Raw genomic sequence first — 15,611 nt, 5'->3', positions numbered from 1 at the left:
CCATGATGAAAGCCTAACTGCCTAAGTGGACTTGTAACCAGATAGCTGGAAGTAATCACCCAATAAGAACGATTTTGATCATTACATCAACCTATAGTTTCACAAGTAACCAAGAATTCTCGACATGGAAGGTTTTGAAAGTATAACATACTTGCATAATCTAAATACTCAAGCAAATCAATTCAAAAGACACTCACATTAAACTGATACACAGGTTAGTTGGTCTCTTCTGATCTTGGCTATGTCAATGAACGATTTCCTTTCCAAAAAAAAGAAGAAGAAGCTGATACACGGGTTCTCAACTTTCTCCACACAACAATAAGCAATTTATGAGATGAGAGGTGTCTCAAGTGTCCAATGGTTGACTGTTGACGGAAGCCCTAGTGGATCAATAATTAGAGAATGTATTTTCAAAGAAAACCTGTATCTTCCTTTACTCAAACCTTCAATAAAGAGCAATGACATCACACAGCCCATTTCTACCTCTTTGCCACTTGTCAGAGCTCAATCTCACCAAGTCGTAAAGGGGTTTGACAAGGAAGTCTCACATTTCTTCATCTGAGCTAATAAATTCTAATTCAATCATCTTTTCTCCAACCTCCTTGGTTTTCTCGGATGTAGCTCTCTCTTGCTCCATTTTTGTTCTTTTTGCATTTGTTTGTTGACTTCTGACTACAGGTGTATCCAACCTTGCAGCAGATGATGACCTGAAAAATGAGAGTGAATCTTCAGTGAAATAAAACACCGAGGGAAGTGGCAGATGGAAGTATAAACAGATGGCTTTAAATACCTCTTTTCTGAGTTCTGAGCTCTGTCAGAAGGTGTTGGAACCAATTTATCTGTAATAAGAGATGCAAAAAGGAATTATACTTCAATCACTTGAATAAGGCATCGCACTTTGCAACTACAGTGGTGAAGTCCGATCTTATACCTGTGACTTCAGTGAGAAATCTTATTCCTTGAGAGTGGGCATTCGTTGTTACTTTGCCTGCTTTGCTTTTCATTCATATGAAGTAAACATGGTATTAGTATCAATTAAAACCCAATCCTAATAGGTAGTGTATGGTTCGCTAGAAGTTTTTGTTGGAAGGAATGGAATGGGAATGGGAATGGGAATTCCTGCGCATCCTAATGTCACAATGAGTATTTGAATTGTTTGTAGCCCCATAACTATCAGAAGAAAAGCAGTGAACCAGACACTGCTGCTTCTTTTTTTTATTAAACGTTCAGGTTCAATGCTTCTCTGTTGAACATTCAGATGGCTACAAACAATCCAAAAGGTTAAAAGGTTCAAGGACGAGGAGAAATATTATGCTCCAGTTGGTTGGTTAAAATAATGGACTTTCAAATCATCGACATGTTTTTCTTGGCAGCCAAATAAAGCATATTCATTTTAGACCAAAAAAGGGCATAGGAATAAACTAGGATAACCAGGACAAACCTTAAAGCCTTCTTCAATCCTTCCACAGACAATAACTTCGCTGGCTGCTTGGACTTTTTTAAGTTTGTTCTGTCAGCCAGAGGATCAACCAAATATATTCCATCTGACTTGCGAGGATCCCTGATGGCAAACCTTAAATTCCTGAAAAAGACAAACAGTGGATAATTGCTTGAAGAAATCAGACATAGTTCAAAACACATTCCTCTGCCTGCAAGATAATTCCATATTTCATGAACGAAAGCGGATACCTACCCTCCCTTGAGTTCAGTTCGTGTAACAGAGTACTTTTCAGATGCTCTCTACATAGCAAATCGACAAGAGGAAAAGTAAGTTAGTAGCCGTACTTTGGAATATACTGGCTCAGACAAGATTGAGTGTTAAATAAACTGAACCTTACCATTATATGGTATGAGCAGTATACTCCACGACGCCTGAAATTACAAAATAACTAGAGTCATTATATGAGAACTTTTGGTGTGGAACGTACAATAAACTATGACCTCATATTCTCTGTCAAATGATCTAACAAAGGATCCTGATTCAACTATCTTGCCCATCAGCTGAGCAAATGTTGTGATTGAGAACAAAGCATGCAGTGCATAAAGGAACACGTTTTTACTAGAGAATTTATTGGTACTGTAAACAATAAATCATGGAATGTGCATTATATCCAGTCGTGAAACAAATTTTGTGCCTGACACATGAAGCTTCAAAGTTCCTCTGCATAACGGAAATGTATAACATCTCAAGTCTATTTCGCCTTCTTAGGGTTCCTATGAGATAGTTAATGTGACAGCGTAGAAAATAAGTTTGATTCCAAGTTGAAAAATGAGTTATGGGATGTTTTGCAAACCAGAATAGGGTAATGATGGGATGAGTTCCTTGATTTGCTAGTCAAGACTCAAGAGATTCTCCAGAGAGCTATTACTTACGATTCAGGTTTTTCCCAATCATGCAAAGCGATCGTTTTTCATTCCATCCGCCATACAGTTCACTTGGCACTTTCTTTAGCATTTTAAGTGATGCAGTAGAAGATGATCAAAAGGTGGTTGGCTTCTATTTCCAGGCCGCTGTACTTTGCCAGCGTAACCACACTCACACAAACATAATTGTGCTCTTGAGAGTAACATAACCGAAGTTAACAACAGCTCCTTATAACAAGTGAACGAGTTTCTAACATACTTGTTAATAACTAGTGTACAAGCCATCCCATCATTCTTTTTGGCCTTGCAAACTCCAAAATCTGAGGAAGTGCCGATCTTTAAAATTTGACCAGCGGAATAAACACTTAATGAAAACCCTTGCCCCTGTGGAAAAAGATGGACAAGGCTCAACAATCTGGCATTCTTTAAGAAAGCCAAGCTCACAAGCAAAAGAAAAGTTGATACCACTTTGTCCTTGCGAACACCACAACTGAAAAGAGCAAGCACAGCTCCAGCCTCCTCTTTCGAGTGCTTCTGGTAAGCATCACCAAACAAGAAAACAGAAATAGTCTTTTCATCTAGACACCCAATTTGCAATACACAGAAGCTCTTCCCCGTAGAACTCATTTTTGTGTTCCCTCTCCCAGTTACAACTCCAACAGTTGCCCAACAACCAGAAAGAGTATCCCCAACTAGTACATTCCTGAAAACCCAGCAAAGTATGTTATAAGTGACCACGTAATAGTCGAATGAGTAAAATTCACAAGAATGTTGAAGTTGTTTTCGTACTTTATTGCCGGTAACCTAAGAAATCGAATATCAGAAAAGCGATTGCTCAGTTCTAACTGGGAGACTAGTCGATTCCTGCGGAAAAAGAAATAGGAAAACATAAAGCTCCGTTTGGACAAGTACTAAAGAGAAGGATTCAACAGAAATAGTAAAAACGGAAGGGCGATTGTTTATAGAAGGAGATTTCAAAATGACTGTAATCACAAAGTTACTTCAAATTCATCAATCTTAAGAATTCAAAACCATTCTTTTAAATTTGGAGCTCAAATACAGAATCAACACGAAGTTTTACTTCTTGAACAAGTGATGCCAAAATATACAAACCCAAATGCAACTCAATAAACCTAAAATGAATTCCTCATCAAATTCACAATTTCTATTGATCAACTCTTAAAAGAGAGACCGCTCAATCTTGGCATTTGTGCTCATGGTGCTTATACAACAAGAACAAGAAGCTATGAACTCAAGCTAAAATCAAGGTGGTCATCATGCAATGCAATAGGGAGAAAAGGTTGGCAGAACAACATAATCAAATACAATAGACATGTTCGACTAGTGGTTGAATGCAACAACAAGTTTAATGCTGGGCTCAACTGGGGGTTAAAGAAACATACCTGATTCGCAAACCTGAAAACTTTTCAACCTCAGCATCATTTGACTTCTTTATCTGATTGGATTTTATAGATTTCTTCGTACTTTCAGGCTCATAATCAAGGCAATCTTGGACAGCAGTACGAAATACAGACATGCTCGCTTGTCCCACTCTCTTGGGGGAGCCATCGTCCGAAAGGTATCCTACAAATCAAGGAAAATCAAAGAAACCCGTGGAAATTTGGAGATAAACCCATGATAAGATTGAAGAAATACGCAGGAAAAATGGGTTTTTTTCCTGGATTACATATATTAGTATCAATTACTATTATAACGGGAACACTCTTTTGGTGTGAACGTCAATTTTGAAGCTGACTCACACTTTTTTCTTGACGTTCCGTCAAAAAGGATGGAAAAAAAACTGTCACCCCTGATTTCTTTTCCTCTCTTTCCTACTTCACATCCTATATTTCATTACAGATTAACCTAAATTGATTATGTTTCTCTTTCCATATATCACATAACACGATTTGCACATGGTCGCGTGTGTCCAGGCATATTGTGTGTATGTGTGTGTGTATAGGGAGATTGAGGTACCTGGGGATTTACAGTGGAGGGTTGAAGGAGAAGCGGGAGGGGTTTCCAAGACTCGATCTTGAAGAGAGAGAAGGAGATCGAGATCGTCTTGGTGGTTTGTCATGGTGAGCGTTTGCGCAAGTGATAACCAGCGAAAGCGATTGGAATTGTTTGTGTTGGATTTGTATGGAATTGGGTTAGGTAGTAGGGTTCGCCAGTTTGGTTATTTGGAGGGAGATTTTGAATTTTTGGAGCCCTAAAAAACTTATGCCGGGAAAGAAGAAGATGATTTAGGGGCTGAATTACGTCTGCATTCCTGAAGTATGATCTAGTACCACTTTAGCCCGTAGACTTTAAAATTTCCCCAATTGAGCCCTTATGCCTTTGGGCCGCTCCCAATGAGTTCTTAAGGAAAATGGCAAGCAGTGGATACCCACCCATGAGAAATTTTAGGGTGCTGAGAGCGGGTACCACGTGATAGTACCTGTAAGCGATTTCAGGTGTTCAAACGTGTTTTGGACACCCCATATTTATTCCCTCTATCTCTCTCTTCAACCGACCACTCTCTTTTCTCTTTTTTCTTTCTAAAATTTTTGGATGACTGAAATCGCTGACAGGATACTACATGTGTGATACCAGCCCAGCACCCAAAAACTTCTCCCAACGAACTGCGTAAAAGTACTAAAAAGTCGAGTTGTTTCCCAAAAGTAACTCTGGGCATTTTTAGAGAAATGACTAGACTTTTTGCATAGTATAAAGTAGTAGCCCGGGCTACTTTTGAGACACCAACCCTTAGTCATATAATTCTTAAAATGTTTTGTATGCTCCCGCTCGCACTCTTAATCCTTGTTTTCTCACGAATTGTACTTGATTGTGATGTGTTTCAAAGACATTTTTATATTCGCGCTCCCACTCTCGCTCATCAACAACAATCAAGAAAATCAAAAATAAAAACATAGGAAAGTTGAGCAAAAGTCTTTTTAGGGAGACCTTTCATAAACTGACAAACTTTAAGATTACTCTACTCTAATCCAAATATCAATCTGTGGAGAATAAAGGAGAGTCAATGAGTCATGACTACATTTGGATATTATGCAATTTTTCTTGGACATATGGCAAAACCATAGCGACCCGAGCGGTCGCACTTCTTATTTGCATACTCCGCAAAATTTCATTATTTTCTCTTCCAATTTCCAAATAAGTAAAAAGGCAAAGAGCCAAATGATTTCCCACATTTTTCGTTTTGCAAAACTAAAAGTAAGCCGACCTCATGAAAATTTTTTTTTTTTGCTTATTCCTGTGCAATAATCAAATTAATAAGTAAAACAACAAACCAAATGTGCATTGTGTGAGGAGGTGTTTCCGGTAGGCAATAACAAAATTGGCAAACAACATGTCCTTATTTTACTTTAATGCTCAATGACCAGAAAACGTACTCACTTTATACCACTTGAAAAAACGCCGGTGACTTGTTTTGATTGAAATTTAGCATTTACAATTTCAAAGTCATGAATAGAAATGCTTTTAAAATGTTAAATATGAACATACCAAGTAAATACTATTAAGGATGTGAAGCTCAGTAGTGTTCGAGATTAGCTCGTTTATCAAATGAGGCTAAAACTTGAGCTCGGCTCTTTTATTACCAAGTTGAGCCCTTAACGAGTCAAGTCAAGCTTTATAGAAAGCTTGATTTTTGGGAGAATAGATTTGGTGGTGAGAGGATATGTGGACGCAGACTTCGCGGGTGATCACGATACAAGGCGAAGTACAACAAGATATGTCTACACTTTGGGATCAACAGCGGTGAGTTAGGTCTCGTGTCTGCAAAAGTTGGTGACCTTGTCCATGACAGAGGTTGAGTATGTAGCAGTCATGGAGGCCGATAAGGAGAAGACCAGCGAGCGAGATGGTTGTTAATAGTACTCCCTATCATTGCCTTATGAGTTATAACATCTTACAATCGTACCGATGTCTTAAAACCTACGGGCGAGTGCTTTTCTAGGTGAGTTGGGTTTGAAGCAGGAGAACAATGTTCTTTTCAGTGATAACCAGAGTACTATACACCTTGCGAAAAATCCAGTGTTTCATGCCAGAACGAAGCACATCAATTTGAGATATCATTTCATCTGCTCGCTTTTGGAAGAAGGGGAACTGTTACTAGAGAAGATTTTGGGAAACCAAAATCCGGCAGATATGTTGACAAAGTCGATCACCACTAAGAAACTAAAGTTGTGTTCAACTTCTATTAGCCTTCGCGCGTGAGGAGTTAGAGAGTTGGAGTCAAACCATGAGAGGTGAAGTTTACGACGTCCACTTTGATTGAGGTTGTTGATGTTGGTTTGCTTTTGTTATATTCAAGTGGGAGATTGTTGGGGATGTAGACAAATTTCAGCTGCAGAGATCTGCGACTCGCGCAAAGGGTTCCCCGACCCCGAGTGGAGAGTTCCGCGACAACAGGCGCACGGCCAGGCAAGTCCCTCGACTCGCACGGAGGGCTCGTACCTAGGGAGGTCCCGCAGCAGAAAGTGTCCTGCGGCGGGGGTCTCGCGCCCAAAAGGGGCTCGCACGACAGGAAAGGTCTCTCAACCTAAGTTGGTTGAAGGGGTCCAGCTGTCACTTAGGGTTACTTATAAATATCAGTTGTTGTATTCATTTGTAGAGTGTTGCTAGACGGAGAGAGATTTCTAGAGAGCGAGTGCAAGAGAAATTTTTTCTCAAAGAGGAAAGAGAAGACTGTAATTTTTAATTTTCTTCGCTCATAGTGGACTTGTGTGACTCCCGGGGACGTAGGCAAGTTGCTGAATCTCGTATGTATGTGTGTTCTGTTTTTTCTATTACTCTTCCTCTTCCTTTTCCTTTTCTCTCGTAAGTTTTCTGTGACGATAGCATCCCAAGATCTTGAGTGTTTTTTTGTTTGTTGTGAGTCGAGCGCACGGCTGCAATTTCCCAACACTATGCAGTTGCCCGATTATCGGCCCATATTGGGTTTAGTTTCACGAACGAAACCGCTCATGTCATAAGCTTGTCGAGAACTTCAACCACGCTAAAGTCCTATTAATTGAACACTAATTAATACTTATCGTAGTGCATTTTATGTTTCTGAAAATGGATTTGGCCACACTGAATCAAAACCCATCAAACCCATTTTGTTAAAGCATAAATTCACTCTGATAAGGTATTAATCAGTATTCGGTTAACATGATTTTCTTGAAGTTGGAAGTTTACAACGAACTCTATGACATAAACGACTTCGATTATGAAACTAAACCCGGCATGGCTGATAATCCGGCGATTGCACGGTGCAACCCCTTCATATGGGAAAATTTATCAGTGTTGGGTGCGCACCACGTGATGCCTGCTCGGCGCATCCTAGTCGTTTATTGCGTTTTTTGGCCGGTTCGAATTTGGAGAGAGAAAGTGTTGGAGTGAGAAAAGAGAAAAAAATATAAATTCGAGCCATCCAAAAATATATTGAACGACTTGAATATGTCGAACGGATATACCACGTGAGATATACCCACCTGACACCGAAAAATTTCTCCATTCATTGGACTGCCGACAAGTCATGTCCAAATAAAAATTGCTATCCTCCCCACTTCCGAATTCTCTATGCCCAAAACCCGTCAACAGTCGCAACGACCAGAGAGACACATACGTGTATACATAGGCTTTGAGAGAGAGAGAGAGAGAGAGAGAGAGAGAGACAGAAACCACAACCTGTAACGAAAAACCGCAAAGCCAGTAGGAAGAGCTCCGAATTTCCCTCTCAGGCCAATAAATTCACCATGCATTTCTCCTATAACACTACAGTTGAAGGAAGTTTTCAGGGCAGCTCCTGGGCACCTCCTCCGCGTACAGGAGGTCCCAATTGGCTCTATCCAAAACACAGAGCTATAATTTTGATTGACACTGTTCGATCTTCGGGTAGTTATGGCGGTTCTGACTCGTGGGTTTTGTGTTTTGGTCCTTGTTTCCTGCTTGCTGGTTACATCTGCTGTTGGCCAACGCAAGAGCAAGAACCAGAGAAGCGTGACTTACGACGGGCGGTCTTTGATCGTCAATGGCGGCAGGGAGCTTCTCTTCTCCGGTTCTATTCATTATCCCCGTTCCCCTCCTGAGGTAAGTAATGAGGTTCAAAAGATAGATTTCTGAATGTTGGAATATGCAAAATTATCGACCAAAAAGTTTTGGCCTCATGGTCAAGGCCTGAAACCTCATTTGTGCTATTAGATCATTTTATACGGTGCTTTGTTTCGTCTTTAAATGGTCCCTAGTGGTTGGTAATATTGATCTCCATATTAATCGGGATGCGCGTAAGCGTGCCTGAACACATGAAAGAAAAAAGTGGGGTAATGAGTAATGACATTTTCGAAACAGTGGATTCCGAAGTCTTGAGGGGGAATGAGAATATATGATTTTGGCTGTCATGATTCTAGTGTTTGAAATTGCACGTCTTTTTATAATGGACCATCTTTGTGGGACGGGAGGAGTATTTGATATGCAAAATTATTGACCAATATGTTGGGGTGATTGATTCAAAGTTTTGGCATCGTGGTCAAGGCTTGCATTTAGAAGGTCTTAACCCGAAACCTCCTTTGTGCTATTTGATCAGTTCATAAGGAGCTTTGTTTCGACTTTAAATGGGTGCCCTTGGGGTTAGTAGTCTTAGTCTCCTGATCAATGGGGATATGCATAAGCTGACCTGTGCACGGAAGAAAAAACATGGGGTAATGACATTTTAGAAACAGTGGATTGCGAAGTCTTGAGGGGAAATGAGAATATATGGTTTTGGACGTCATGATTCTAGTGTTTGAAACGGCCAGGAAAACAAACCTAGTTCCTAATTACTGACCCAAGCTGGAATCTTGTACTTGGAAAAAGGAGGGATTCGATCCCTACACACTCTCATGATGATATCTTATTAGAAGGGATCTTATTGAATTCATAAAAATCATTTCATGGGTCAGATTTATGAATTAATCCTTATATTTGAAAGAAATTACCTCAGGCAGATTACTAGGTGTTTGATTCAGAGTAATGAGATCCCCGTATTCAATCAAAACCACAAATACTATTGCCGAAACAGCCTAGAGCAATAACACAAATACTTCTCAAATTATTGTGTATTGACATGGTGCTATCTGACCAATTAGAGCATAAGATACGGTATGAGGGCAGCTGATCAGACCCATGTTGGTTGGATGGGTAGGACTTAGGAGACGAGATCAGTCCATTCATTCCTCATTTTGTGCTCTTATTATTGGAGAGCGGTACCTGCACATGCTATGATCGTGCTCTTGGATTACTGAATAACTTTCGTGATTTACTAGTTGTAGATGTATTTGGCTAATGAATTTTGGTGACTTGGGGTTCAGATGTGGCCAGACCTTATAATAAAGGCAAAGGAGGGAGGTTTGAATGTCATCCAGACTTATGTTTTCTGGAACATCCATGAGCCCGTTCAAGGCCAGGTATAAATTGCTGTTTGCTGCATCACAAATACTCCCCTAGATTTAATACAAAGGCTGCCTTTTGCACCTTTGTTGCACGATTAATATGTGAAAACGAATGCTCATTAGATACCGATAATATGTACAGTACAATTTTGAGGGGAATTACGACTTGGTGAAATTCATCAAATTGATTGGCGAGCAAGGCTTGTATGCATCTCTCAGGGTCGGTCCCTTCATTGCAGCTGAGTGGAATCAAGGGTACAATTCCACCTATGCCATCTTATTCTTCTTTCAAATGCTTCTCTATGTTCCATAGCATAGTTCAACCTCTCTTTTTTTCCTGCTTTTTTTTTTCACAATATAAGTGTATTATGGTTTGGGCAGAGGATTTCCATACTGGCTGAGAGAGGTCCCGAATATCACATTCCGTTCTTACAATGAACCATTCATGGTGATCATCTTTTAACTTTTCCTAGCATCTAAGGCATGCAATGTGCAACAACAAACCAATAACAACTTGCATTTTCCATATTGCAGTTTCACATGCAAAAGTTTACCACTATGATCGTCGACATGCTGAGGAAAGAGAAACTGTTTGCTCCTCAAGGAGGACCAATCATTTTGTCCCAGGTCTGGTCCAGTTCCCAGTCTAATGAAACTTGAAAGAAAAACCCGGTTTTTGCTGCTGAACTTTATTTTTCTGTCTGATATTTGTAGATTGAAAACGAGTACAATAGTATCCAATTGGCATACAGGGACATGGGTGTTAAATACGTTCACTGGGCAGCAAATATGGCTGTGGGTCTCCAAACAGGAGTCCCGTGGGTCATGTGCAAGCAAATGGATGCCCCTGATCCAGTGGTAAGTTCATTAAACCATAAGTATGGAACTTGTCCCATTGCTTGTATTCTTTTCTTAAAGGAAAATCTTGGTTTTGTTCAGATCAATACATGCAATGGGAGGCATTGCGGAGATACTTTCCCTGGCCCCAATAGTCCCAATAAGCCTTCTCTGTGGACTGAGAACTGGACTGCTCAGTAAGTATAGCACTCAAATTGCAACCATAACAAATATGCAACGATGATAATAGAGGGTCCTAGAGGAGAATCAAGCTAGAGGATTCCTTATATTAGTTAAAACAAAGTTTTTTTTTTCGTCTTCATTTTTGTGGTAATTCGTGCTAATATTTATCCCTTTTCTGTGAAAAATTCATGATTGCAGGTACAGAGTGTTTGGAGACCCACCATCACAGAGAGCAGCTGAAGATATTGCATATTCAGTTGCTCGTTTCTTCTCGAAGAACGGAACGTTCACAAATTATTACATGGTAAATGGTTGATATTCGAAGCTAGGATAATAAATTTGTTCTTTCTAGATCTTAGTCATTATCATTGGCATTTGCAGTACTATGGTGGGACAAATTACGGCAGAACAGGTTCATCTTTTGTGACAACTCGGTACTACGATGAAGCTCCTATCGATGAATTTGGTTGGTATTGTCAATTTTCAGCGATTTCATTAAGTTCATTCCAACATTTTGTTAGGCTTGTTTCCACCCATTTCCAGGTCTGAGGAGGGAACCTAAATTTGGTCATCTAAGGGACTTGCATAGGGCTTTAAGATTGTCCAAGAAGGCTTTGCTTTGGGGGGTTCCGACTGTCCAAAGAATTAGTAACGATCTAGAAGTAAGTGTTCCTAATTATGCTTGGTAAGCACTACAATTGAACACAGAGAGAGAGAGAGGCGAGGTGAGATTATTATTGACTTGCAGTTCTGGTTTACAGATTCGAGTTTATGAGAAGCCTGGAACTGACATTTGCGCTGCTTTCTTGACCAACAACCATACAAAGATACCCGCAACAATCAATTTCAGGGGTCAGGATTATTTTCTACCACGACGATCCATTAGCATCCTCCCAGATTGCAAGACTCTGGTTTTCAACACTCAAACGGTAGCTTTTGATTTCTTAAACTTGTCTGGTTGCAATTAACATTTTGAATAGGTAGAAAAATTCTTTCTGAATGAGGGCCTGCTTACAATGCTTAATTCCGTTGTAATAGGTTATAGATTAGGAACGATATTTATCCTCTTCAACTTTTTCTCTTCCAAACAGATGGTTGCACAACATAATGCCAGAAATTTCCATCCATCAAAGAAGGCAGGGAAACTGAAATGGGTGGTTTTCCAAGAAAGTATTCCAAACATAAACGAATTACCACTTCAAAACAAGATTCCATTGGAGCTTTATAGTCTCACTAAAGATACCTCAGACTATGCATGGTACAGCACCAGGTAATCACATCTAGGGGATTTAGAAGTTTTCATTTCACAAAATCTTTTCTTTATCTTCCATGAATCGCTATATATATATATACAAATGTCTTATTCTACTTAAATCTGACATCTTTTTCGAAATTCTGTTTGCAGCATAACTTTTGACCGCCTTGACTTACCTATGCGTTCTGATATTCTGCCAGTCCTCCAGATTGCAAATCTTGGCCATGCAATGGTTGCATTTGTAAATGGAGAATACATAGGTACATGCATGGTGTTTTTTTTTTGTATAACTGTGTTGGACTAATTAATTTCGTTGTGTTGGACTAATTAATTCTCTCACAATTACATTGCATATATATAGCTAATTTTCCCTCTTTCTTTCAGGATTTGGACATGGAAGCAACATAGAGAAGAGCTTCGTCTTCCAAAAGCCCATAAATTTGAAGCCTGGAGTTAATCACATCTCACTTTTAAGCATGACAGTGGGACTCCCGGTAAGGAATGTGCATTTTGTGTGTGCGTGTGTACTTTTTCCCTTTCTATCATATACTAAGAAGAGGGACTGAGACATTATTTATCAATGAAGAATAGCGGAGCCAATATGGAGAAGAGGTTTGCTGGACCACGTGCCATTACAATCCAAGGTTTGAATGCTGGGACCCTTGATGTCACCCTCAACAACTGGGGGCATGAGGTACATATGAGCTTCCTCTATCAAACTGCACTTCGTTTATCTGCACAAGCACAAGCACAAGTGCACACACACACACACACAAAAATAACCCTAGAAAGAAAATGAAGAGCCAGATGTTTTTGAACGAAGGAAACTATATGGTCCCAGACAACCAATTAAGGATAATGTGAATCTGATCCATTTGTTTTCAAATCTAGGCAATTCCCTGAGCTATTTTCTTAGGCTGTAATACTAGTCTAAAATGTGTTGCTGGCAAAAGTACTATAGTTCTGGATGTGCCCATCTTCCATCCAAAAGGAATGCATCATGGAAACATTGCATAATCTGGACAGTTCCCAATGAATCTTTTTCTGATCTTTAATTCCCATACCCCTTAGATCTTTATGATAGGCTATAGCATGTTCCATTTTACAGGTTGGTGTCAAGGGAGAAAAACTCGAGCTACATACGGAGGAAGGTTCACAGAAGGTAAAATGGAGTCCGGCTGGAGGAGCAGGACCACCCCTTACATGGTATAAGGTAATGCCACCGGTAACCTTGAAGTTATTGGTAATATTCATTGAACACATACTCCAATGGAATTTTTTGGAACTCATAGGCCATCAAATTTTCTTTCTGCAGACATATTTCGATGTTCCTGAAGGCCAAAATCCTGTCGCTGTCCGGCTGACTACCATGGGCAAAGGAATGGCTTGGGTTAACGGCAAAAGCATTGGCCGTTACTGGGTCAATTACCTCTCACCTCTTGGGCAGCCTTCTCAGTCCGAGTAAGTAATGTACTAGAGTGCGTTATATATGGTAAATGAGTCTGGCTCTGCAAACTTAATTTGTAATTTTGAAGATGAAAAAACAATGCAAGAATGGTTAGTGTTTTACTTTTTAAGTGATACTTCATCGCAACTTGTTTAATTTTTCTTAACATCACAAGCTCTTGAGTCGCATGTGTGTTTCTTGTTATGATACTGATTTTAGCTTCTCAAATTCTTGGAATGACATTTTCTCGAAGTTCGTTTACTTTTTTTAAAAATCCTGTTGCACTTGTGTGACAAATCGTCAAGAGGTTCCACCTTATAGGCTCGCTCAGGTCCACCGAAAGCTTAGAGACCTACATCCAAGCAGTGGAGGGCCAGAGATACGTTTGGGCAAGTGGGTCATTTGAACCCCCTTAACTTCGACTTGCTTCATTATATGCAGGTACCATATTCCAAGATCCTTCTTGAAGCCAGGAAAGAACCTGATGGTTCTCTTTGAGGAAACCGGAGGAAACCCACAAGGAATTGAAGTCCTACTTGTTAACAGAGACACCATTTGCAGCTTCATATCTGAGGCTCATCCACCTAGTGTTAAGACTTGGCAAAAAGAAGGAGGTCAGATGACTGTCGTAGAAGATGTGAAATCAGGAGCTCACTTGACTTGTCCCGACGACAAAGTGATCAAGAGCGTGGACTTCGCAAGCTTTGGAGATCCTTCTGGTTCATGTGGAAACTTTGCTGAGGGAAAATGCACTTCTCCGAACAGCGAGAAAGTTGTTGCGAAGGTAAAACCGTATTCCCTACATAATTTGGTACCCACCCAAATCCTGCAGTAGTTATATACTGAATCACTGATCATTCTCACTTGTGCACTTTATCTGTTTCTTGTTTTTGTTTTCTCTGGACTTCAATCAGTATTGCTTGGGAAAGAATAGCTGTTCAATTCCACTAGAAAGAGAGATATTCGATGACAAGAGCCATGATGGGTGCCCAGACATCTTAAAAGTACTAGCTGTTCAAGCAAGGTGCGGTCGGAACAAGTCCAAGTCAGATTAGATAAAATGAGAGATGTAAAATATTTTATACCAGTGTCAATATGTACGTAAGAGCTGCAAGTTCAATATATTTCAACTGCAATTTGTTTTACCCTTAACTTGTATCCTTTGTACATGTGCTTGTTCATTGCAATGCCATTGGTTACCTAAACTGCTTTGGTAGGGTAACCCCAACGGATTGGCCCTGTAGTCAAGGCCTCGGACTTATGGGTTTGCTCTCCTACGAGCATCTTCAATTAAGGATGTCAAATCTAACATGGCATGCCAAGTGGATGGACCGAGATCCGAGCCAACTGTAACTACGATGTCAATTGTCTAGGTGTCGTTTGAAATCTCCTATCTCATGTCAAATTTGACATGTGATGGCAAAATTTACTCTCCACAACTTAATAAAAAATAAAAGATAAAACCAGGATAAAGTGAAAACATGCCAAAACAACAAATTTGGTATATTGGTTGAAGTGAGTATTTTTTGAGATGTAAAATTGTCACATTATCCTTGAAAAGAATTTGGCATCCCAAAACTTGAAGCCAAGGTTGGAGATGCTCTAAGATCTCAGGTTCGAAACAAACTGTGATCAACTCCTTTGGTATCCTAGATGGTTACTTGGTCCTTAACTTTAGTGACCACAATTAGTTTAGCCATTTAGGTGCATAATTAAGCTAGCCTGAACACTTGATTATAAATGAATAAAAAAAAACCCTTCTTTAATAGGGTGGCAGATGGAGCTCTAATTCCCGAATTGCTGGATTAGGAAACAAATAAAATCCGTGAGTTTAGTCGGGCGAATTGCTAGATTAGGTGCATGGGGAAGATATACGCTGGCTAGCTCCTAGCTAGGTAAAAATGATTTGATCGAGCTTCTTCGAGCTTCATTGTGTTTTTCTGCTCTCTTGGCTAGCTTATGGAATGTGTTCTCTGATCATACAATTAAGGACTTCTCTTGCATAAAAGCTAGGGTCGAGCTCCTCTCCGTCCAGTCATGTTTTGTTGGCCCTATTTGCGGGTCCTTTCCAAACTCGATCTCTTTGACATCAAAACTACTGTATATACTGCTG

The 15,611-nt window shown here is 39.9% G+C and overlaps 2 protein-coding genes across 4 annotated transcripts; one reads left to right on the top strand and one right to left on the bottom strand.

The window, feature by feature from the left end:
• Positions 1-52: 52 nt before the first annotated feature.
• LOC131307683 (uncharacterized) lies at positions 53-4,618 on the bottom strand. 3 transcript variants are annotated; one of them, XR_009194196.1, is made up of 12 exons: positions 4,342-4,614; positions 3,768-3,948; positions 3,154-3,228; positions 2,830-3,067; positions 2,624-2,748; positions 1,839-1,872; positions 1,694-1,740; positions 1,442-1,582; positions 932-996; positions 791-839; positions 291-707; positions 54-226 (listed from the first exon to the last, which is right to left on the bottom strand). XR_009194196.1 is itself a non-coding variant. In XM_058334315.1 (11 exons), exons 1-11 carry the CDS (start codon positions 4,442-4,444, stop codon positions 545-547), a joined length of 1,221 nt encoding a protein of 406 aa, XP_058190298.1. In that variant the 5' UTR covers positions 4,445-4,614; the 3' UTR covers positions 53-544. The 3 variants fall into 3 exon arrangements, 2 of the variants coding, with proteins under 2 accessions (XP_058190298.1, XP_058190299.1); XM_058334315.1 differs by having other exon boundaries at positions 53-707; XM_058334316.1 differs by lacking the exon at positions 3,154-3,228 and having other exon boundaries at positions 53-707; positions 4,342-4,618.
• A 3,433-nt stretch (positions 4,619-8,051) lies between these two features.
• On the top strand, positions 8,052-14,559 carry LOC131308448 (beta-galactosidase 13-like). Its single transcript, XM_058335384.1, has 19 exons — positions 8,052-8,439; positions 9,696-9,791; positions 9,919-10,031; positions 10,158-10,224; positions 10,311-10,403; positions 10,491-10,634; positions 10,716-10,810; positions 10,995-11,100; positions 11,178-11,262; positions 11,340-11,458; positions 11,558-11,725; positions 11,888-12,066; positions 12,202-12,311; positions 12,436-12,545; positions 12,638-12,745; positions 13,160-13,264; positions 13,367-13,512; positions 13,940-14,282; positions 14,413-14,559. The coding sequence occupies exons 1-19, from the start codon at positions 8,251-8,253 to the stop codon at positions 14,551-14,553; spliced, it is 2,517 nt and encodes an 838-aa protein (XP_058191367.1). The 5' UTR covers positions 8,052-8,250; the 3' UTR covers positions 14,554-14,559.
• The last annotated feature ends 1,052 nt before the right edge of the window (positions 14,560-15,611 follow it).

This window comes from Rhododendron vialii, chromosome 11a (assembly GCF_030253575.1).
Source record: "Rhododendron vialii isolate Sample 1 chromosome 11a, ASM3025357v1".
Classification (NCBI taxonomy): Eukaryota; Viridiplantae; Streptophyta; class Magnoliopsida; order Ericales; family Ericaceae; genus Rhododendron; species Rhododendron vialii.
This window is presented reverse-complemented; position numbering and strand designations above follow the sequence as displayed.

Coding starts and splice junctions, on each gene's coding strand:
- LOC131307683 (XM_058334315.1), bottom strand. CDS start 4,444: ATGACAAACCACCAAGACGATCTCGATCTCCTTCTCTCTCTTCAAGAT. Junction 3,068..3,153: donor CTTAGGTTACCGGCAATAAA/GTACGAAAACAA, acceptor CTGGGTTTTCAG/GAATGTACTAGTTGGGGATA. Junction 2,749..2,829: donor GTGTTCGCAAGGACAAAGTG/GTATCAACTTTT, acceptor CTTTTTCCACAG/GGGCAAGGGTTTTCATTAAG.
- LOC131308448 (XM_058335384.1), top strand. CDS start 8,251: ATGGCGGTTCTGACTCGTGGGTTTTGTGTTTTGGTCCTTGTTTCCTGC. Junction 11,263..11,339: donor AGCTCCTATCGATGAATTTG/GTTGGTATTGTC, acceptor ACCCATTTCCAG/GTCTGAGGAGGGAACCTAAA. Junction 12,067..12,201: donor TATGCATGGTACAGCACCAG/GTAATCACATCT, acceptor TTCTGTTTGCAG/CATAACTTTTGACCGCCTTG.